This window comes from Nipponia nippon, unplaced genomic scaffold (assembly GCF_047370975.1).
Source record: "Nipponia nippon isolate SJK-2023a ecotype South Korea unplaced genomic scaffold, ASM4737097v1 scaffold_1, whole genome shotgun sequence".
Taxonomy (NCBI): Eukaryota; Metazoa; Chordata; class Aves; order Pelecaniformes; family Threskiornithidae; genus Nipponia; species Nipponia nippon.
This window is the reverse complement of record NW_028262290.1, coordinates 43,095,668-43,118,722: the sequence shown is the minus strand read 5'-3', so window position 1 is coordinate 43,118,722 and position 23,055 is coordinate 43,095,668. Positions and strand designations below refer to the sequence as shown.

At 37.1% G+C, this 23,055-nt stretch overlaps 1 protein-coding gene across 1 annotated transcript in view; it reads left to right on the top strand.

The window, feature by feature from the left end:
• RP1 (RP1 axonemal microtubule associated) overlaps positions 1-23,055 on the top strand; it is a 187,774-nt gene that overhangs the window by 11,821 nt on the left and 152,898 nt on the right. Inside the window, exons 4-9 of the mRNA XM_087753249.1 lie at positions 10,075-10,238; positions 12,257-12,343; positions 15,350-15,482; positions 20,356-20,507; positions 21,082-21,160; positions 22,007-22,082. Of these exons, the coding sequence (XP_087609375.1) occupies positions 10,075-10,238; positions 12,257-12,343; positions 15,350-15,482; positions 20,356-20,507; positions 21,082-21,160; positions 22,007-22,082 (691 nt within the window). The remainder of the gene's footprint in view (positions 1-10,074; positions 10,239-12,256; positions 12,344-15,349; positions 15,483-20,355; positions 20,508-21,081; positions 21,161-22,006; positions 22,083-23,055) is intronic.

Genomic DNA, 23,055 nt, shown 5'->3' with positions numbered 1-23,055 from the left:
AATTCATAACAGTATACATTTGCATGAAAATGAAAAATCAGTTGAGCCTTGTATTCCAAAGGACAGTGTAAATTCTGAAGAAGCTCTGAAATTGACTGGTGAATTAGAAAGCTGTTTTGATATACAGAAAGGTTTTTGTAGAGAAACAGAGACTTTAGGCTTGAGTGCTCCCAAAACACAGCTAGATGGTCAATATGCCAATACTCATTCAAATACCTGTAGCCTTGCATCAGCTATAGAGCCACCTGAAAGAAATGAAGAAATGCCTGATAACCTATATAAAAAATCTCAAGATAAAACCACTGATGAACCATCATTCACTCATGAAGAATCAGAAACTTCAGTAGAACCTAACTCGACAGTTCATAGTGTAACGTCTAATGATAAAAATTGTATTTTAGATCAGGATACTTCTGAGTTAGAAGGTGAAAAAGATATTACACATGTTACTACTGATAAAAGTGAAGATGAGAAAGTTGATCGAAAGTCAGCAGGTAATGGAAAAAAAACAAATAACCAAATTAAACTAGCTGCTGAAACGTCTGTAGAATATAATAATGAGGATTATTCTGTACCAGAAGACAAGGAAGATGCAGAAACTTGTGACAAAACCTCTGAGAGGTCATCTACAGTCTCTCCATTATCATTTTGTTATGAATCAAAGCAAATTACAGAATGTGATATGAGTGAAGGAGAACAGAAATTGCAAGTAGAAGAACTGGAGAATAAAATGTGTTCAGACACTTCTCAATTAAAAAAATGCTTAAAAAGTCCTGCTACTTCCGACTGGTCAGATTACAGACCAGACACTGAAGAAAGTGATTATAACTTTAGAGCATCCAGTGATTTGACCAATGAAAGTGGGGACGAAGCAGTACTTGAAAAACATTATAACACTGGCTATGTAAAAAGAACTATTGAACGACTTTATGGCAAGACGGAAGCTTCATTTAAGCCTGACTTTCACAAAGGATTTCTTTATATGTCAAAAGTATTTCAAAAAGATACTGAAGAATTCCACTCTGCAGTGGTGGAAAAAAGCATTTATTTTTCTCAAGAACCTAGGTCTTGTTCTGCAGAGAAATTGTCACATTCTTCACTACCATCACAAGAATTTCCAGTAAACATAAACAAAGATGACACTATATTGAGCAGAGAAAGTACTTCTTTACCAACACCACAACCTACTCTTAACAGAGAAGAGACAAGTTATACTAATGACCGTTCAGGGGAATCTCCAAAGCAACATTGTCAACCTAGCGTACGAGCTAATGAAGATGAAGGAATATTGATAGATAAAGGCAAATGGCTTCTCAAAGAAAATCATTTGATAAGAAGATCACCACCTGAACAGATTGGAATGTATGATAATTTAGATACAACATCAACAGACACAGTCCTTGATACCAACAGTGAAGATGTTCCATACTCACACTTTGGCAATCTGAATCAGTACCCAGTCCTCAATGAAATCTCTTCTTCAGAACTTGAAGACATGGCTAAACCCTCTGAAAATTTTTGCAACTACTTCAATATGCCTCATAATAGTGATTCAGACCCCTTTCAGGATGACTTAAGTACAAAAAGCAAACCTAGCCACAATGGTAAAAGCACTTCCCTTCCTGCAGCAAACAAAGAAAAGATTAAACCATCAGTCATGGTAGGTTCTACGTCCACACATCTTTCCACACAGGCTGATACCAATTTTTCAGCCTTTACACCGGTAGAATTTAGATTGCCTGATAACAAGGTGCATCCATTGGAACAGCCTTTAAATAATGAACCCATACAGTCTCAGCCAACTGATGTTAGCAGTGCTAACAGAAGTGCTCTTCAGGAAGAAGATTCTCTGGATAAACTCCACGCTATATGTGGCCAACATTGTCCAATACTGATGGTGACAGTAACACCAATTAATGAGGAACAGAGAGGATATGCCTACCAAAAGGCATCTGATATTGAGAACCAGCTGGGTCCATGTTTGCTGGCAAAAAAGAGTGAACATTTACAATGGTCAGACAACGATTTAATAACAGATGAAAATAATCATGTGACTCTGAAGAATAACTGTATCAATAAGATTGCCAATAATATTTTTAATAGGCTTTATGCTAATAACACCTTAGATTTTATTAGTAACTTTGGAATACTTGCATCTTCAACTCTGAAAGACACAAGCAGTGTAGGGAAGTTACATGCAATAGAGAATATGAATGTAAAACCCGTGGAAGTCAGTAACTGTCAAAATAATGTACCCAAACATGTACCCAGCGATCTTGTGATAGACACAAATAGTGAGCTATCCAATAGAAAGCCAAAAATATGCCAAACCCTAAGAATAAGCCTAACTCATATTGTTGGAGAAAAATTTTCTCCCATGTTGGCAGATCCAGCAGAAACCTGTCATTCTGAAACATTTCTGAAGTGTGACACTTCTTTAAATAACATTGAACATAATGCCTCTGAAAACCTGAAAAATGAAAATGCCTTTCCTACAGAAGAAGAAGAAGAAGAAGGTTTTTTTTGTAAAATGGACAATGGAAACAGTAAAGATGAGAAAGACTTGTAATAGAGATCTTGGCATTTCTATAACATTAGATCAGTGAAAACATCTGCAGAAAAAAAAAAAATCACAAAATAAACTGCTGAATGCCACACCCACTAAAACTCCCAATGTGAATACAGCCCAGACCTAGATAAATATAAATCACAATTGTATATCATTGCTGAAAAACAGATAATGACTTAGATTTTTATGGGAACCAACACAGGAAGAAAAGCTGTTCTTCTAAGTCTATGATTTCTTGGTTAAAAAACAGTTTTTCCCTGAAACGTTAGCTGTTCAGAGATATTCAGTTATATACCAGCCATCTCATTTGTAGAGAAACAACTGCTTCTTGTTAGAACAGAGAACTGAAATTTGAAATACCTGCCTGAGTTCTAAGATAAGATTCCTGTATTTCATGACATTTGAGAAAGGGTTTGAGAATTATCTTTCAGTAGAAATGCTTCTCCAGAACAAAATCAACTGATATGTTTAATTTGAAATGAAAAGTAGGAAATACTATTCAGATGCTGTAATAGAATGAAAGTAGGAAACAGAAGTCATGTTAATTTTATATAGATTAACATTATCAAGTTGCTATTTCAATTTTTAAAGGCCAACTTAAGAATATTTATGTGAGTAAAGAGATCTTTCAGTCTGTATGTAGGATCATCCACACTCCAAATGACGTTTGCCTCTTCTACCCAGAGGATACTAGAAAAGGAGCGTATTAATTGCCACTGGGATTCCACAGCAACTGAGAAGGGAGACTGTGTGTCAATGGACTGTCCTTGCCATATTCCTTTCTGAGGCAGCACCGCTTACTCTTAAAATTGTTCTACATACACTACAAGTTTTAGTTGTGTTTTCTTCTTTAACCTCTGTACTTTAAAGGTGGCCCATGTCTTTTCTGTTTGTTTTTTTTTTTTTTTTTGTAAATATGTTGTATTATGAGAATCTAAGGCATATGTAATATGTTTCAGGATCTTTCAATCTGTTATTAGAATTATTTTGGATACTGTTTACAGCATTTTTTAATATTATGTGCATGTAGTAAGCACTTATATATGGTTTACAATTTTCACTAAATGATTTTAAATATAAAATTGGAAAATATTTAATGTATATTGTGATTAGGCAGAGTATTTCAGTTTTTTGGTTAGATTTTAATGCCTAACACTGCATAGTACCTTGCTTCAATGTCAATGAAGTCAGAGATACACCTGAAGAAGGAGGGTGCTATTCTTGTGTTAGAGAATGAGAATTTGACCATTCTGTACTCTTGGAGGCTATGTCTAGACTAATTGTCATGTACACATTGCGATAAGCTCTGGATCAGGATCCTTTGCTTATCCAGACTGGACACCTAATTAAAGGCTGACACAAATCCCTTTTGCGCTAGAGGCTTTGGTTGCCTCCCTGTGGGACAGAAGGCACGTGGAGGGGAAGTAGAAATTAGATTTGGAGCAAAAGGGGTTTGCAGTACAGCTAGGAAACCGAGAAGCACTCTTCAAGTCTTTTTAGGAGTCCAGTGGCAGATATATTTCCCCATAAATAACTGATAAGTTTCTGTTGTTTGAAGCAGTGTATTCTATGTAATAAACTAACATTACAACTCTAAAGTAACATATATCGTCTAATATATTTCACACTAAATAGCCGTGTGTTATTTCCTATGCTGGCCTTGTTTCTGGTGTTCTTTCCTCCATCTCCACATTCTTTGGCGTCCTCCTTCGCGTGTTTTAGGACTGCTCCAAGTGAAGAATCTCAGTGGTATTTTTTCATCCTTTTACATGTTAATACAGAAATAAAGCCTATGTTTGGAAAATGAATCTCAAAATTACTAGAATCCAATTAAATGCCACATAGCATTCTGAGTACCAGGCTTCTATGCTGTAAATAATGTCTAAATGTTAGATAGGCAAATTAACATCTATATATATATATGTCTCCATCACTTGCAGTCTTTCTGCTGGATTCACAGCACCCTGTGCTGCTTTCACAGCACCTTAACTTTTTCAGATCAAGGTTCAAGAACCTTTAATCAGATGCTTATTATAGGGTCACTGAGCAAACTAAGCACTCAAAAGGTGAGAGATGAGGTACTGCCTGAGGTTACAATTAGCAGAGACTACAGCAAGTGGTGAAATGATTGTTATATTAACTGAAAGACTTGCTTCTGATTTCAGTATGTTAACTGAAAGAGAAGGAATAAAATGGTCACCTCAGAGCAGGACAAAATGTTGACAGTGAGATGTACCATACCGTCATAGGGATTATATATTCATTAATGGTTCAGGGAAGGTATAGAATATTAAGTGGCTGAGGTATGCAGATAAAAGAAAATTGCTTTCATTAGATAAGATTGGAGAAGGCTGAAGAAAGAACCTCAAAATGCTGGTGACTAGAGCAACATACTGATTGACAGAGGGAAAAACACCATGAGCAGTAATATGAACTACTTTATATAGATAGTTTAGTTCTGCAAATTAACTGCAAAAGACATGGAGTCTTTCTGAATAAGTCAGGATAAAATATGCTTGGAAGTGACAAGCATATTAAATAATGTGTACAGAACAGGATAGAAAACAATTCAGCAGGCATTCAAGGACTTTATATAGATTATACCATTCTTCTAGAAGGAATTAAGTTTTTGTCTTGCCATTATTAAAAATGAAACAGCCAACATAACATACAGATCACAGTCCCAGGAAGTTTCAGTTTATCTAGTTTAGTCCCCTGCAGAGAGGAACCACACAATTCGGTAAGTAATTCCATTTAATTACTAAATCTCATTTTAAAACTTGTTATCTATAGTCATTACAGCTTCCACTGGAGGGATGTTCTAGAGCTTGAGTCCTTCTTCTGATGTCTGTCTTAACTGTTTTGTAATTTCTATCCTAAGCTTAGTCACAGTTAGTTTATATACATGTGTCCCAAAGCCATCTTTGTCATTTACTTAAATATGTCTTTTTCCTCCTTGGTATCTATCAACAAAATCAGATATTCTCTCAACTTTTTCTCCTACATAAACATTTTCTCCATTTCCTCTGATCATCATGGTTGTTTTTCTCAGGACTTTTTCTAGTTTCAATAAATCTTTTTTTGAATATGGTTACCAGAACTTTATGCAGTATTTAAAAGATTGTCTCTCTGAACTCTGGAACAGTAACAGTAAAACTTCTTTACTTAGAAATCTCTCTCCTGGTGCATCATACAGTCACATCAATGACTCACTCCTCTGTTTTTTTAAGTGACAAATTCCCTGTTCATTGCATTAAGTTTTGGTAGTATTTTTGAAATGCATTTCCTTGCACTTTATGCTGTTATCTATTATCCCTTCTCTACTACTCTGGATTTTCTGATCCTCATACTTTGACAATTCTTAGCAACTGTATTACAGAAATTACTACTTGATGCAGTATATTGATGAAAATATGAAATCCAGATAAATTCCAAAACTGATGCCTGAGAAACTTACTAGTATCCCTATAAATTAATACTTCTCATTTCTGCACTAATGTATAATTTCCCATTTACGTAGCTATTTTGTTACTCTACAGTCTTGCACTAATCCACTTCTCCATTTTAGCTACTAATTTCTCATATAATGCTTGGATAGATTAGAGCTACTGTAATTTCCTTGTCTACAAAGATGAATTCTCCTCATCATGGAGGAGATCGGGTACTTTAACAATGCAAGTCTGGATACCTTGTGCCATGTATCTGCAGTAAACTGATGCTGGTAATCTTTTTTTTCTGTTTAGCTGTATATATCTGGAGATAACTGTCCATTCATTTAAAATTTGTTCAGACATTACCTATTATTGCTTTGGTGTAAGATACATGGGTTTTAGTCTCTCAGTGCACTCTTCATCCCATTCTGATTTTCCATTTCACGTTTCCCATTCTATAGCCCATTCTTGTCAACAGTGCTGACATTTCCCAATCACTGTATGTCACCATTCTTAATAAAAAAAAAAAAAGGGCAGTTTTCACTTTATTGTAAAGGCATACTTAGTTTGTGTTCTCAAATTCAGCACATAGCGTACATAGTCCTTCTTTCTTTATTTTCTTTTAATGTGTATGGTTAAATAACCTTTTTACTAGTTTGTTTTATTTTCCTTTGCTATACCTTGCTCTTCAGTTCAATTGACTTTGTTAATCTCTTCCCTTAGTTTTGAAAATTTGTTATTTTTAAATCAAAGGCATTCTGGACTAATTTTACTGTGAACCAGTATAAATATTGAGGGATTTAAAAAAATATTAACCATACAAAAATCTTATTCAATAACAGTCAAGACTAGCATTTCATCTAAATATGGTATTTTATGTTTTTTTTTCTTTTTTTCTTTCAGCAATATCTCACAACTAAATTTGCAAACAGATGTCATTGCCAGTGCATGACAGGCTTATATACAAAACAGTTATATAGTAGAGAATTTATTGGGTATCTTTGCTACCCTTGACCTGAATAAAATAGTCAAACAGGTCTTTTACTGAATTGCAGTGAATATTCACATATGAGTAGAGGTGAAGACTGGAAACTATTCACTGGAAAGGCTTCAAGAGACTGAAAACAGTGTATTGGAGAAGAAGCCATTGCACACAGTGATCTATAGTAATCACTACTATTTCTAGTGTGATGTATAGAAAGCTGGATGACATGGTTTTGCATATGTAAAAGTGTATATAACACAAAAGCTAATGAGAAATGACTGATTTCTCAGAAGTGTTGGGCTTCTCAATTTGAGTGCATAGAAGCAATACTTTGGAATCATTTATTGGTTTTCATTTCTGAAATGCATAGGGCATATTTCTCTTTACTTCTAAGGATGCCAGAAGAAAGCAAGACCACTTAATTGTTTAATTTGTCACTATTAAACAAGTTACTTGACTTTTATAGCACTGATGTTATCAAATATCATTAGTCTAATTACCTTGTTAATCTACTGTAAGAATTAGGGGGACTATTTAATGCAATTTTCTTACTCTAATAAACTAAAGCAAGACAAGAGGTTAGGTACACCTCCATAGAGTGATTTAAATGTTGTATACATATGCTAGTTTCTCAGTTATAACTGAGCTCAACATAGAGGATTATATGGTCACCTGGCATCAGTCATGGCTCACAGAAAGTTGGAGCAGACACTGCTTTGGAGAGTGTAAAGACCCCCCTTTGTAATAGAAACAGCAAGCTAACTTCAACTGTGGAAAAAGCAGATTACAGCAACTTTTGAGAAGGGTCACACTGCTCTGTTGTTGGAAAATGTGATTCTGCCAGTTACTTCTCCTCCTCAGGTCACACAGTTGTTATTTTTTCCCTGTTCTTTCAGTTTAATGTGTTCAGGCTATGACAATTCTTGTAATGATGAAGTTTAATCTGTGGGTAAGAGTAGCTGTTTGGCAATTTATTATTTAATAATGACAATATAATTAGTTAGGAAGCATTGGTACTATAGCTGCACACTCACAGTAGTTTCAGAAAAGTGTTCCTTTAAGAGTCTCTCTTTAAAATTGAGTAGTGGTGTATACTCCAAATTTCTCATGATAATAATATGTTTTAGATGCCTGCTCTTAAACAATATAACTTCCCTCAGATTCTGTCTTTTAAAATTTTCACACTTTCTACTCAGGTCATGGACCTACAAGCATTTTTCAAACAAATAAGTAAATCTCAGAACACTTCTGTGGAATTTCAAGGTCCTGAGGTTTGTCCTCAAAGATGAACCGAGCATTAAGTTAATGTCTCCCTGTCTCTCCCCTCAAAGTATGGGGGAAAATATATATTTTAATAGATACTTATTCTACAATACTGCATTTCCCAAGGAACGTGTGTTTTACACACAAAGCACAATGGCCACACAGAAGTAAAAATTTCCTCAATAGGTATAGCCCAATGGTTATAGCAAGACACAAACAAGACTTATAGATTCCACCATCAGGTCTCATTAATATGTTAGATTTCATAATGTGCCTTTACTGTACCTTGTTTTCTGCCTTTTATTAAAAGCAGTATTAATTATTCAAACAGAACTGCTAAGTGGTATGGAGGACATGCATTCTCAACTCATTATTTCCTAGATACAAAGATACTGACATACACCATGACTAGGTCAGCCTAATTATCACTTTCTTAAATATCTTTTCTTTTTGGACATGGCTAAACATCAGCAAGTAAAAATATTAATCCTATCTTACTTTTTCCAGAATGCCACAGAAAACTAAATGCAAATTTCTCAAACCATTGGTTTCACCAGTCCTTCAAATAATATTCTGCTGCAGCATAATTTGGTGTATGTATCATGATCAACATCCACTGACTCCTTTAAGAAAATGCCCACGGCTAGCACTGAAAATAAAGTGACGCTCAAAACAAAAGTGGTTTCACTGAACCTCACAACAGAACTGCAGGATAGCTTATTGCCTGGGGTTTAAGACACACAAGTATCACACAATTTTAAGTATCTCAAATAGTCAGTAAACACAAAATTCATCATATCATGATGAGTTCACTCATCATCGCTATATTATTTCTTAGTGTTTTAGCCAGAGCAGACAGGATCAAAGATACTGTGATGGAGGGAAAAGTCAGTAATACAAGTAAAATGTGTAGCATAGATGAATCATTAGATGATAGGGGACTTCTGTAGTCAGTAAGGCCCTTTATTACAGCTGCTGTACTTTAAAGAAAGTTCTTTTTTAAGAAACAGTGATATTAATCAGTGGTGCAAAACAGTCTTAGCAAGCTTGGGAGGTGCTTAAATGTATACAATTTGAGATGGGTATCAGATAATTAGAAAGATTGGGAGCGAGGGCATTTTCTTAATATTCCTTCCTGTTATCAGCTATCCCTCAGTGATACCATTTCCCTTAATTCCATGCCATTGATACTCAGCTTCCACTAAACCAAAGCCTAAATCCATATACTTGGTCTTGATGATTATGAATTTTAAGCATGGAAAGAGTATTGGTGTCTCAGGGTATAATGCCAACACTGCAATGCAAGAATATTCCAAAGAAGCTGTTACATCTGTGTAGCCCATCACATCTCTGGAGAGATACAGATCCTTTCTTAAAGTGGTCTCTTTCAGCAGAGTTGATTTGCTTTGAGAGACCCTAATGCTTGAAGTGATGAGTTTGTAATTCCAGAGCTAGCTTGCTGAGAGCCTGCATGTCATTACGCAGCACTGCATTGGGCAGAGCTGATATATCCTAAATAAACAGAAAGTCATATTTAATACAATTTAATACAATATTTCAAAACTGTGTTTGAAAAGTGATCTACGTTCATGCAAATTTGACTTTGTCATATGGCATCTTCAGAGCAAAAGATGTGAATGCAACCTGACATTTCTTGATTTTTGCGTGCCCAACATAGCAAACTCGATATTTGCCTGCTGTAATTTTGTGAAATATATTTCTGTATTCATCAACATGATATTATTTAGAATTGTGATTACTGAAATGCATTTTGCTTAAGAATTTTGAGTTTAAGTAATTCAGTGAGTCTTTTTATCTTTTGATAGCTAGGAAATGGAAGGTATCAGTCCTCACCAGTGATATGCCATCTGCAGGAACAAGCTCAAAGGTTTATATTACATTGTATGGGGATCACAGCAGTTCAGGGCCTATTTTTCTTGATGGAGAGGAGGGAAAATTATTTCAGAGAGGCAATGAAGACATCTTCACAGTAAGTAATATATATTCATTGTGTTGCCCTCTTGTATCTTGCCAGATTGCATGACACTTCAAAATCTATGCAACAAAAAAGTCAGTTTTTTGTATGGTACACATATCTGGAAACAAGAAATAGGACTTAAATGTAGAACTAAATTTAGTATCCTTTCCCACTCGCCTATCCAAAGTTGATTTGATCCAACATATTTCTTGTCTGTTTAAGAAGAACTACTGGTTAATTTACATAGTGCCCAAGAAAATATCAAGAAATATAGGACAACAGATCCTTGTTTAGTTTTTAAATTTGAAATGGGGCTATAACGTTAAATATGAAATGAGGAACCGAAGAATTAGGGTATGGAGTAAATTTTTAACTTTGTTAGATACCTGCTGCTTTATTGGAATAATGGCAATTTTTATACCTGTGATAAAGTCTGTCTATCTGAAGCTCCTTCTGCTCCCAGTTACACCAGCAAATTTCTCCCCCATCAGTCTTGTGGCATGGTTATTTAAGTGAGCCAGAATAGGTCTCTTATGAAAAGCTGCATAGCTTGAGTGTGTATATGGGATTGTCAGTGGGTGTCTCTAGCAGATGCCAGATATAGGGCCATATAATAAAGAGGTGCTTCCATTGTTAGTATCCAGCATAACAAGTCCCCTTCTGAGAAGAGGTATTTAATGACGGCACTGATGAAGAGCTCGCCTTTTTGACAATAGCCTCGTAGCTGCTTGGGATGTAGGAAATACAGTTCTTAGCCCTCTTCAGCCTGATGGAATTTCTCAGAAGAATCCAGCACCTCTGACAGCATGCCAGTCTCCACCTGTGATGTCAAAAGACCCCAGATACAAGATTGAAAGGAGTGGATAAAATAAGTAACCAGGTGCCTGACAGATAAAAATACCCTCTTCACAACAGATGTTGTTGGCCCTGTTTCCTGCTGCCATTATTGCAATTAATTTCACCTCCAATGACTTTTAAATGCAAAATATGGAGGCAGTCCCTCGTTTGGGACCTAGGACTCCCCTCTTAGGTGAGTATCCATAGCACTGAATACAACTAAGGAGTGCCTACTCTGAAACGTATAGAAAGAGAAAAGCTTCTCTGCTTGTGCTGTGTGCTAGATCTCAGTTAACTCTGGTCTGTCCTTGCTGCTCTGTCCCTTCATTGTTTATAACACTGAGTTTAGGGAAGTTCATGGTACAGGGAGCTCAGTTCACACTCAGCTCTACACTGTAAATGAAAACAAGAAAATGAATTCTACAGAAAACAGCAGAAGGACACCAAATCCAGCCTACATAATAAGAAAAAAAAGGATACAGAAAGGAGGGAAGACACTCATGGTGTGTTTCCAGTTCCTTGAAGATAAGCTTTCTATTTCTACACTTAAGTTCATAACTGGTTGTTTGAATAACCTGCACACAAAGTTATTCCCACAGCACCCTGTTATCTGTACTGGACACACTCATCCAGCCTGCCCAAGAGCTAATCTTTCAAATACAGCTTTTTAAGTTGATTTAATTGAAATGATTTGTAAAAGGAAACACCAAAGCTGAACACAATTGTTTCCAAAATTGTAAGGCATACCCTCCTGGAGGGGTAGGGAGAAACTCAGAGGTATATGGGAGGTGCTTGGGAGACCGAAATCATTTTGGAGCAGGTCAGTGGTATAGATGCTAAACTAAGCCAGGTTTTAGGGTCAAGACACTTTTGCTTTTTAGTCATACATACAGTCTGTATTCATCTCCCACTGATGTCTATTTTCAGTGGTGAACAAAATAGCTACAGCAACATCCTGAAGCCATTTAAATGGAGCTGGCAGGACAACAGATTTTTTAAGGGTTGTCCTTTAAAAGAGTCAAGCATCTAATGATTATCCAGAGAAAAATATTTTGGAAATGCTTGTTTAAATATCAGAATATTTCATTCCTCTAAACAAAAATGTCACCTGACAGTTACTAAATGAATTTCTGTTGCATGCTCTTTCCTTTTAAAAAATGTTATGTGTTTCATCAGTTGTGTTTCTTTTACAGGTTAATACTGGAAACATAGGACATCTCTACAAAATACGCATAGGACATACGAATGCAGGAAATTCCCCTGCCTGGCACTGTGAAGAGGTAATAGCAGTGAGAAAGAATTTCATCTTTCCCAAAGCAGTCACTATGACAGTGGAGTCAAAACATGAGTCAGAAAAAATCCTGGGATAAGCATATTACCCTCATCAAATATTTGCAGCTTCATTTAAGAGATTATTTATAAAGGAGTGTTTTTGTGTGGAATTAAAGGCAGTTTATGACAGTATGTCCTGGCTGTTTGTTTGCAGTTTAGTGAGAGCTGTACGTTATGTTTCTTTTAAAATGTGTGGCTGGGCAGCAAGAAAGACTGCTTCAGTTGACTGCTGTAGTCTGAGTCTTCTGCAGTCTTTGTATGCTACAGAGCGTCTAGAGTTTGCTGAAATCCAGAAAGTCACTGAACTCATCTATCCAAGTCCTCCTCAAACCTGTGGCTGATGCTGGGTCCTTATGCACAACACCACAGCTACATTGCAAATTTTTCTAGTTCTGTGTCTCTGAGGAGAAAAAGACAATAACTGGTTATTTTCCCTCTTTATTTAAAAAAGATCTTGATGCAGGTAAAGCAAAGATAATAAAGCAAAGAGAATCAGCTAGTTCTGTTTCAAGCTTCAGTCATGAAGCATAGTATATGGGTTTCTGGACTGGGAATGAAAGGATGTGGCTTTTATCCTTAACATCGGTGATGTACCATGTGTGCCAATGGTATACTATGCATGCCTGAAACACTTCCCTCTTTGTGCCAGCATTTCTTGTCCTTCAGTTAAGAGACAGCAGTTTATGAAGGGCTTTAGAAACTGCTGGTAAACTCATTATAATCGTACTTCAGGATAAATCTAGATCTATCTAATGCAAAATGTCAACTGAAGTTAAATATTCACTGATCAATGTTCAAACTCTGTGGCTATTTGATGCTTTAACTAGTTGTTTTCATCTGGGACTGAGACTCAGAAAGAAGACTAAGGTCTGGGTCGTGTTAACTGAAGTTTAGGCAAGATCCTGTGAGTTCATACCTCTAGCCAATGCATGTCTACATTGAAATACTGTGTCACAGGTAGTATCACTCTGTTTAAGAGGTTTCATGCTAGAATTATAGGGATTATATCTCTTTCAGGTGAAGATTGCCTGATTATAAAGCCTAGGTATTTGTTTCCCAGCTGTGCTGTGTTTTCGGGAATGCTGGAGTCAGAATATGATTTATGATATTTTTTTCTTCTGTTCCTTGCTATTTTTCCTTTCATAAATGTGTGTGTGTAAGCAGTGAAAGGGTAGAAAATACCTCATAGCTTGGTCGTGTGAGACAGAGGGACAGGTTACCAGCAATTTCTAAAGTGTATCTGATTTGAGAAACTAGAAGACAACAGCAGGTTTTCTCTTATAGAAAAGGTTCATTGGTATGCTTAATCTTGGTATTAGAAGTTTAAGTTATCATAAAATCTGACTCAACAAATGGACTTTTGAGGGTTTGTTGTACACCATCCTCTGTGAATAGAGGCTGCACTGCCTGCTTTGTGTAAGACACCCGTTTAAATTGAGAGATTGAAGAAGTCTGACAAAAAAAGGGAAGAAAAAAAGAGAAGTTATTATTTCCCTTGTCACTTCCCAGCTAGGATATATTAATTGAAATCAACAGTAAAATTTATAAGAAGGATTCAACACTTCAGTGTGTTCCATTGATTATTGGCTTATGAATTTTAATTGTCTCCTTACCGAATTGCGGTCAATCAGGCACAGTTTTTAGGGAGTGTGTCATCAGCCAAGGTTAGGTCATTCCCTCTTTGCAACTTTGGGCAGAAAGTCAAAGAAAATAAATACATTCAACCAAACACACTCTACAAGTAACCTGGCATTTTGTATGGTAGAGAGCCAAAGAAGTATAGCCATTAATTTCTAGACTTCATAGAAGAGAAACAACGTACAGCGGGCTCATCAGACCTTAACATTATTGTTCCTTGGGAAACCTACATTTTTCTGGAAGATCTGAAATTAAGAAAGAGTGTTTTACAACTGCAGAGCTTTTCTGGTAGTTAGGCATGCTAGCCTTCCATCAATATCCCATGGTTTCTGTGTCTGTCTCTGTACTGAGATGGTATCAGGCCTGAAAATGCCCACAAAGGTGCTGCTTCGCTAATGCAAGCTCCTTTTTCAAGATCCATCAGTAGATGTTGACAGGCTGAGACGTGCCAGGTTTTTCAGACAAGATGAAACTCTTTCTTTAAAGTTTAGTATTCAAGAAGTAAAAGAGATAAAAATGTTTCCAGTAATTCTGAATTTGTCCAATATTTGAATTAAGGAGATCAGATTCTGCAAAGCACAAAGCAGGAGTGAAACTACAGGTAGAAGTGCCTTTGCTTCTCTTTGATGATCCAAAATCTACTGTAGCTACTAGTATAAATTAGCATAATCAGGGACTATTCTAATACACAGCAGCCTCTGACGTGCTTACTTAATGAATACTTTGAAGTACAAAATAACTAGACCTCCTTCCTTTCTTCAGCTGGTGTGCATGTGGACCTTTTGCTGCTATATGCTGGAAGTTTGGCATGGAAGAAAATTGTGTGGGGCAGACTGGTGTCGGGGCTAGCACTTTCATGGTTTATTTATGTCACAAGCAGTGTTGAAGAATCAAAAGCTGCTCCTTTAATGCCTGTTCTGATAAGAAAATTAGTTAAAGGAATAGAACTGCAAGCATTGCCAAGCTTCCCAGTGAGAACCTCCGCGTTTGGTAAGCCATGCCACCTAGTGCCAGCCCACGTGGATATACCAGCTGGAACAACATAGCAGTATTTTGTGGGACTGCGCCTGAGCTGACAGACCCTGTTTCTTGGCTGCACTTGAGTTACTCTGCCCTACACTTTCGAATCTGACTGAGTGAAAAGTCAGACTGGGGACAGTTGTATCCAGGCAGCAGACATGCCCCAAACCCATGGTTTTGTGATTGTGCTACAGAGCTCTACCCGCACAGATTTCAACAGCATCCCACACATTTCATATTCTGTTCTATCTGGACTGAGATCAGCAATTTAAATTGCAATTCTTGATGCTGTTTAGGTGCAGTTGCTGAACCTTTTCTCAGGGGAGCAGTTTTCTTTCCCTGCACATCGATGGCTGGCCTGGGACCAGGCTGATGGGGAAATATCTATGGAGCTTCCTGTTTTACAGCAGGGGCAACCTATTCTTCCAGGTAAGCACACCACCACATCAGCTAAGTCAGGCCACAGACTGATGCCAATAGAGGTGAGTTCATTGTTTTTCATCAGGCCCTCTATTAATTTTTGGCACACTCAGGTGAAAGGTTAAGAATCACTGAAAAGAAGATGGGAGGGTCTTTAATGCTTTGACTTTCACAGGTCCTTCAAAAAGACTCCTTCTTTGGTAAGATTTTCAGCATTTATATTTGCTTTAAAATAAAGGCAATATAATGACACCTCACATACGCGTAACTACCATGAAGCCGTCACACATGAATCAGATCACAAACTCTATTTTCAATAACTGAGGATTATAACTCCAGTATGACTATTGTAGCTGCTTTTTTAGCGTCTTTCTTGTAAGTGGCTGAGACAGGCTTCCAGAATACTTTTAATTTCTGGATGTGGAACAAAACTTTAACAATATTTCAGAAGGCTATAAGTGTTAAAAGCTTCATTATTCATATAAAGATTGTATTGTAATTCTAAAGGTGAATGATTCCAAACAGTACAAAAATTATTGGGTGTTGCTGCTGTTATACTGTTTTAATGTTCTGTTCTACCACACCATCCCTGTCACCCGTGCAGGATGTTGTTGCTATACGGTCTCTCTGCTTCAGCAATGGGAAGGGGGTGGAAAGTCTGTGCTTGCTCTTCCCTTCTCTCCAAATGGCATTGTTATATTCTGGCCTAAGGAAAGTACAAGGGCATAACAAGGAAAGATGTGGGTGAGGGAGCAAGAATGCTGGGGCACACTCCCATCCTGTAGGGTGCAATGGTAGAGGGGGAGAAGTCTTAACACCACTGGTATTACTTGTGCTGGAACCTTTACTAGAGTAAGATCCACCTGGGACAGATTTCACGCCCTCCTCTCTTCCCTTCCCCAAAAAATCATATGAACTGCAGAGGACAAGATTAATGGGATGAAAGAAACTTTCATTCAAAGTTCTCTAAAAACTACGGAATCCCTTTTTCAGAATGTTTAATACTATGGCAATGCTTGGTGGTATGCTTATAGTACTTTGTGTTGATCTTGCAAAATTGAAATGGTAACAGACATTGCAATGGTAACAGCTGTTGTGGCTGCAGGCTAGAGGAAGAGGATATAAATGAAATTGAGGGGCAGAAGTCCAGAAATGGCCCATGGATGTGGGGAAGCATACCATGGGACAGTCACTCTCATAATAAAGAGCTGGGTGGCCTGGAGCTGTATTTATGCCTATCTATGATGCCTGAGCATTGAGATTAAGAGCCTGAAAAGAAGAGCAGAAAAACAGGTTTGTGTCTTTAAGAGAAAAAGACTAGCAGGAGAGATTTCCTCCAGTGATGTAGTCAGCAGCTGTAAATGGCTTATAAAATGCTGTAGAGAGAGGCTGGCCAGCCCCAACCACAATGTTTTTTGATCTTGAGTGGTTATGATCTTCATACCCTTGAGGGTATGAAAAGCTTCAGAGGCAGTCAGCCTGCTTCCTCATAGGTTTGGTCTCTTTGGTCAGGAGACTTTAACATTGTTAGTGTAGGGGAACATACAAGCACATTGGTATAAAACCCAAACACCTTCCCCCCACCCCCCCCTTAAATAAACGTTAAACATATTATATTGAATATGCTCCAGTCCCCTGCTTGCAGTATCTGTTGTTCCCCAAATGTTCTATTGCTTAATATTCTGGGACACTGACCTTACCCACCTTCTAATTTTCAGGCTCTTCTTTCTGAGTAGGTTGTTTCCTTGTTTCTGAGATAAAGATACAATGAAAGATTTTTATTATCAAGTAATCTTGGTACATTGTAAAGTACATCAGCACACTTAAACCATCCTCTCAATCTGCATTTTTTAGTTAACAATTTCTCCCTCACACAAGAGAGGAGGAAAAGAACTTCTAGGCATTTCTGCCAGCCTTGGTATAAGAGGGGTCATGCTGAAGGCTTTGGAGAAGGCAGTTTCATCTCTAACTTAGTAATTGAAAGACAGCTTCTGTGTCTTTTTGCCAATATTATATTTCTGCATGACACAGTGAAAAGAGAACACAGCTTTTAACTTCAGAGAAGATAGTTTGATAACAGAACAGCGAAGAGGTCTGGATTCAATCTGAAAGAGAGATGATGAGAGGCACTTTAAAACCAATTTCTGAATAAAAAGAGGCTGAAACACTTTCTGATTTAACAGCCTTTTTTATTCAAAGGAAAAACATCTGAATTAAACTGTTAAGAAGTATTACATAGAGACTTTGTGGCTCTAATGCTGGGGGACTGAGCACCATTCGTTTGACTTTTTATCCTCAACCATCCTACTTTTGTCCCCTTCTGGTCATGTTTTATGATGCAATCTTTAATTATATGATGATGAACTACTTGCTGGGGATAAATCAGAGTAACACAGTGTTTGGTGGCTGGTGGACCTTTGCTTTTCTTCTTGCAGAAACTGGAAAGTAGATAGTTAATGAAGGAGGGAATTATAGGAATAGAGAGGATCGTTGTGGTCTTTTAGACATGGGATTGTTGCTCTGGAGAAATCAATTCTCTGCCTCTGCCATGGTCTGTTCATAGGGTACCTGTTCATGTGGGTGCTGTAAAGAAAAATTTGGGGAAGTAAACAGATCCAGTGGTGACATGATAAATGATGTGGGTAAAATACAGTATTAATTAACAGTTCCTAAATGAAAACTATTTTGAATACTGAGACAGGTGTACTCTGGGAAAAAATAGTACATGACTATGCTGCTAAATAAAGACTGTCAAAAGCTTCTGTGCCTTAATTGTGGCTGGCTTTTGTCCAAATAATAATAGCTGATCTGAAAAAAGATGTGTGTTTTACCTCCTTGTTCAATCTCTCATAATTCATAGGCATAGGGGAAAGAATTAAATTTTGTAAATGATCTTAACCCTTACATTTTCTAATTTCAGAATGATGTGTTTACAAGTGTAATGTTCTACACTTATAGACAAAAATAGATGTAAAGAATACAGTTCCTTCTCTTAATCTCTGTTCTGCACACTTTTCCATGGAATATCTAAAGGAAAGAATCATAGAATCATAGAATATTTCAAGTTGGAAGGGACCCATAAGGATCATCAAGTCCCACTCCATGCTCCTTGCAGGACTACCTAAAACTAAACCATATGACTAAGAGCATCGTCCAGATGCTCCTTGAACTCTGACAGGCTTGATGCTGTGACCACTGCCCTGAGGAGCCTGTTCCAGTGACTGACCAACCTCTCAGTGCAGAACCTTTTCCTAATGTCCAACCTGAACTTCCCCTGATGCAGCTTCATTCCATTAGGAGAGTCACCATTTCCTAGCATAAAAGCTGTAAGCATTAAAATACTCATAAATACTTATAAAGCTGGGATGATCCCTAGGCTTATGAGAGGTAGAGAGAAGCATAAAAAATTGTGAAAATTGCTTGAATTTTTAAGTTATCTATTTTAAGCCTCTCTGCTGGATTTATTAATAGCATATGTCTATGGTACAATACTTCAGAGGAGTTTAGAGGTACCCAGCCACCATCTCAAAATGAGTTAGCTCTGATGCTAGAAACAAACTAGCACTAGCATTCTGTGTGGGCACATTAAAATAGCCTGTGCAGAGTGCTTACTGTTTTAGCTAGATTGTTACCATTATTCAAACCAAATTCTTTAAAGACAGCTTGTATAGTAACCTGCACACAAATGCCATTTAAATAAAAGTGAAATAATCATAAAAAAATAAGCATCAAGGGAAAAGTTGTGACCATTGAATGGCCATTTAGCACAATTGCAGATATGGACTGATCGTGAATAAATTTTCACTGGTTATTAAAAGAAGGTGTTTGTCCATCAGAAGAGTGAGCTGTGGGAGCAACCTCCTTCAGAGAATTACAGTCACACTTCATAACGTGTTTCAAGTGGAAACTGATAATTGAATGATGATAACATTGGTGTTCTTCTGGACCCAATGGTCCAGAAACTCTTTTCTACTTGAAAGACAGAGAATCACAAGGACACCTACCTCTGGAAGAAGAGCTTGTGTGCCAGAAAATGAGGTTTTCTCTCCTCCTTTTGTTTTCTCTGTACCTCACTTGGTCTAACAAAATATTGTTATTCTATGTGGGCATAAACTTTGCCTTTCCCATATTTCTACTGGAGATTATAATTGTCTGCTTTTATAAGGTTCCTACATCTGGATTTTAATGACCACAGTTTTCTATTGATACATATTTTTATCTATCATAGTATTTATTCCAATTTCATTGGATTTTGACTGAAATTTAATTTTATTTGCATTATCCTTTTCTATTAAATAACTGATTTATTGAATTTAAGTCCTAGATATTTCCTCCCAAATTTACAGTCTTTAAAGAATTTCTATATGGAATGTAATAGAGGAAGTCTGTCCTATCCTATTGCATGAATCAGTAAAATAATAAAACTATGCAGTGTTCTGAGGTCCTAGAAAACCAGTACTATGGTGCTAGATTTTTGCTTGTTTGGTTAACGAGTGCATTCAAAACATTAATGGCTCCTGTCACTTTTTATAGTTTTGATCTCACCACTCATGGTGAGGCTAATCTTGGATTTATGTTATTTACTTTTCAGCTTTATGGTGATTTCAAATGATGCTGCAGGACAAAGACATATTATTGTGCATTTAAAGTTCAATTCTGTTTGCATTCCCCATAGTGACAGTCTGGGATAAAAAGCATAAATGTAACACCAAACCAAGTTTGTACATTATTTTACTTAATATTGAATAGGAATTTTAAGGTTTTATATTCTAACTCTTCTTGATGCAGATGTGTTTGGACTCTACAGGCACATTCACAGCTAGATGTTATTGTAACTATAATAGTGTTTGTGGTACGAAAGGTTGTCATCTTTTATTGTCAGTGACTGTCTATGAAGTGCATGTGACAACAGGAGAACTGTGGAATGCTGGAACTGAGGCTGATGTCTATATTTCTGTCTATGGAGAAAGAGGTGATACAGGATCAAGACAGCTGCTCAGGTCACAGAAACTCAAGAAATTTTTAAAAGGACAAGTAAGTGAAAGACAGGGCATTTTCTGATATGTTTGGCTGGCTTTTCTCTCTCAGGTGGGTGGTTATCCCAGGCAAGGTGCAATTAGAAAAGAGATAATTACTGCATTCCAAAGTTTCCCCAAAGTTCCATAATTAAGCCAAAAATACTTTCTAAAGGTATACCAGTGCTTTTGGAAGACAGAAATAGGTAAGCTGTGTACTTTTTAATTCTTCTAAAAATTTTATAAGTGAAGAGAAAATGAAACTTTACATTTTATATCTGCATTGCTAATGTTGAAACCTGCTGTAATTTGTAATTGTTTAGCCAATTAAGCTTTCAGCAGGTTTCTCTTTTCTGACTCTGATTCCATTCATTTGAATGGAACTACTCTCATTAGTAAAGTGATCAGGCTTACTTGTTTCTTTTATTTCAGGAAACGTGTCCCTCTTGGTTTGTTCTCACCTTATCATTAGCTGATATTTCAAAGGATGATCTTGACAGAAGAGTTCTATGGGTTTATGGGTCTTTGGAATTCCACAGCTGGAGAATGCTCTGCTTTTTAGATTTTACTGAAATTTTGTTGATTGATTACAGACCGACATCTTTGCTGTTGAAGCTGTGCACCTTGGACATTTGTACAAGATTGTTATAGGACACAATGGTCTTGGATCAGGTCAGAAATCTCTCTATATAGTCACTGAATGTTATTAACTTTTTCTTTGAAATACAACAAATTTCTAAAACTGAATGTATGAAAACATTTTAGAAGTGAAAGACAAAGACTTCGAAGGAAACTGTTCAAGTGACACAGTTACCTTATTGTATCATAACAAATTTCAAATATTTTGTGTTCACTTTCACTATACTCTCAACTGTTATGTTAAGGACACCATCTGCTACTGTTCTGTCATTTTTGGCCAATCCCTATGGAAAAAACTGTGAAGAGAGGGAGTGTCTGCATAATAAGACATTGAATACGTCTTGTGCTGTCTGTCTTATAGATAAAATGGGCTATTATAATTTAGTTGATTAGTATTATCGGTTACACTGTAAAGATGCAGTTGGAGATTTTGGCTACACTATCTTGTCATTAGACACCCAATTAATGGTGAAACTCAAATTGCTTCCAGTCACAAGACCTGTTTTTCAAACTCTTGAGCCTAACTATTGTAAAACATAGCAACTTATTTTGAGCCGTGATAAGCTGTTCTCTAATCTTTTTGATATTTTGATTGGCAAAACAAATACTTCTCATACAATGAGAGGTTAAAAGAGGCGGAGATGTGCAGCACTCAGGGCCGTGACAGCCAGGGAGGGACCTAGCAGCTTGCAGGCCCATGAGCAAGCTCTGCAGTACCTAGAGGATGTACTGTCTTCTCTCCAGCCATCACAGCAGCTGTGGCTCTAGCAACCTGCCAGTGGAGCTGCAGATTTTGCAGCAGTAGAAGAGAGAAAGCCATAGGAAGTCAGACTTCATTAAATCTGCCTCTCATGAACTTTTTTTTTTTATTATTCTAAGGAAATGGCTGGTTTCTGGACAAAGTTGTAATCAAGGATCCTGTAACAGATTTGGATTATACTTTTCTTTGTCACAGGTTGGTGGTGTTTCATTTTGGTTAGAATTTTAATATATTTGTAATTACCTATGGTTTTTCTTCTAAAATGTCCTGTCAAGGGAAATATGTGTTTCCTAAAAAGTGAGCTGAAGTGGTCTGATTCTTTTTACAGCTCTCTGAGTTGTACCTGCCCCAAACCTCTGGTGCATTTGAGCTAATGAAAAAGCAATAACAAGTTCTGCCTGGGAACTTGCCATTCTTGCGCCTTGCAAACTATTCAAGACGTACTTTTTTGACACGTTCCCCATATCCAACGCGTTGGATCTGACACCGGCAGGTCCATCCATTCTTCCATGTCATGTGATGCAAGGCTTTTCAGGAGAGTGCGTTGCTGTCTCTCTAGCAGACTGATCTGACTTTACTAAAGTTAGTATGGAGATTAACTTGGGGTTCAGTGAGCTCAGGATCAGACTTTAAGATCTTGTTAAATGGCTATCACAAACACAGCCACCTGACCACATCTCTTTTTCTCATTTGCCCTGCAGCCTGTCACTGAGCTGCAACGTAATTTGAAGCAAACCTGACTTCCCTGCCTTTTCCCCTGCAGATGCTGCTGCTCTGAATCTTCTGTTCTATAGCTCATTTCTAATTTTATCTACACCTGATTAATTCTCAACACCTTACAGAAAAATTATATTTGATAAAGATCAGTGCAAATATTAGGAATGGTAAAGTCCAGTCACGTATGAATCTAGCTGCAGCTTGCCAGTGGCACCTCAATTCTATTTCCTCCTCTCACTTCTCTGAGTGAATAAATAACTGCCTGAGACAGCTCAGAGTGAGCGATGTGCACACTGAAACTGATTTATGTGTGAGTAAGGGCTTTCTGCCTATCAGATACAGCACCTCATCTTTGCCTGACCTAATTTTGATTCTGTATTCTAGATGAGATGAACTGCTATGAAGAGATCTATAATGCTAGCTTCATACATAATTTAGGGAGAGTTCAGAT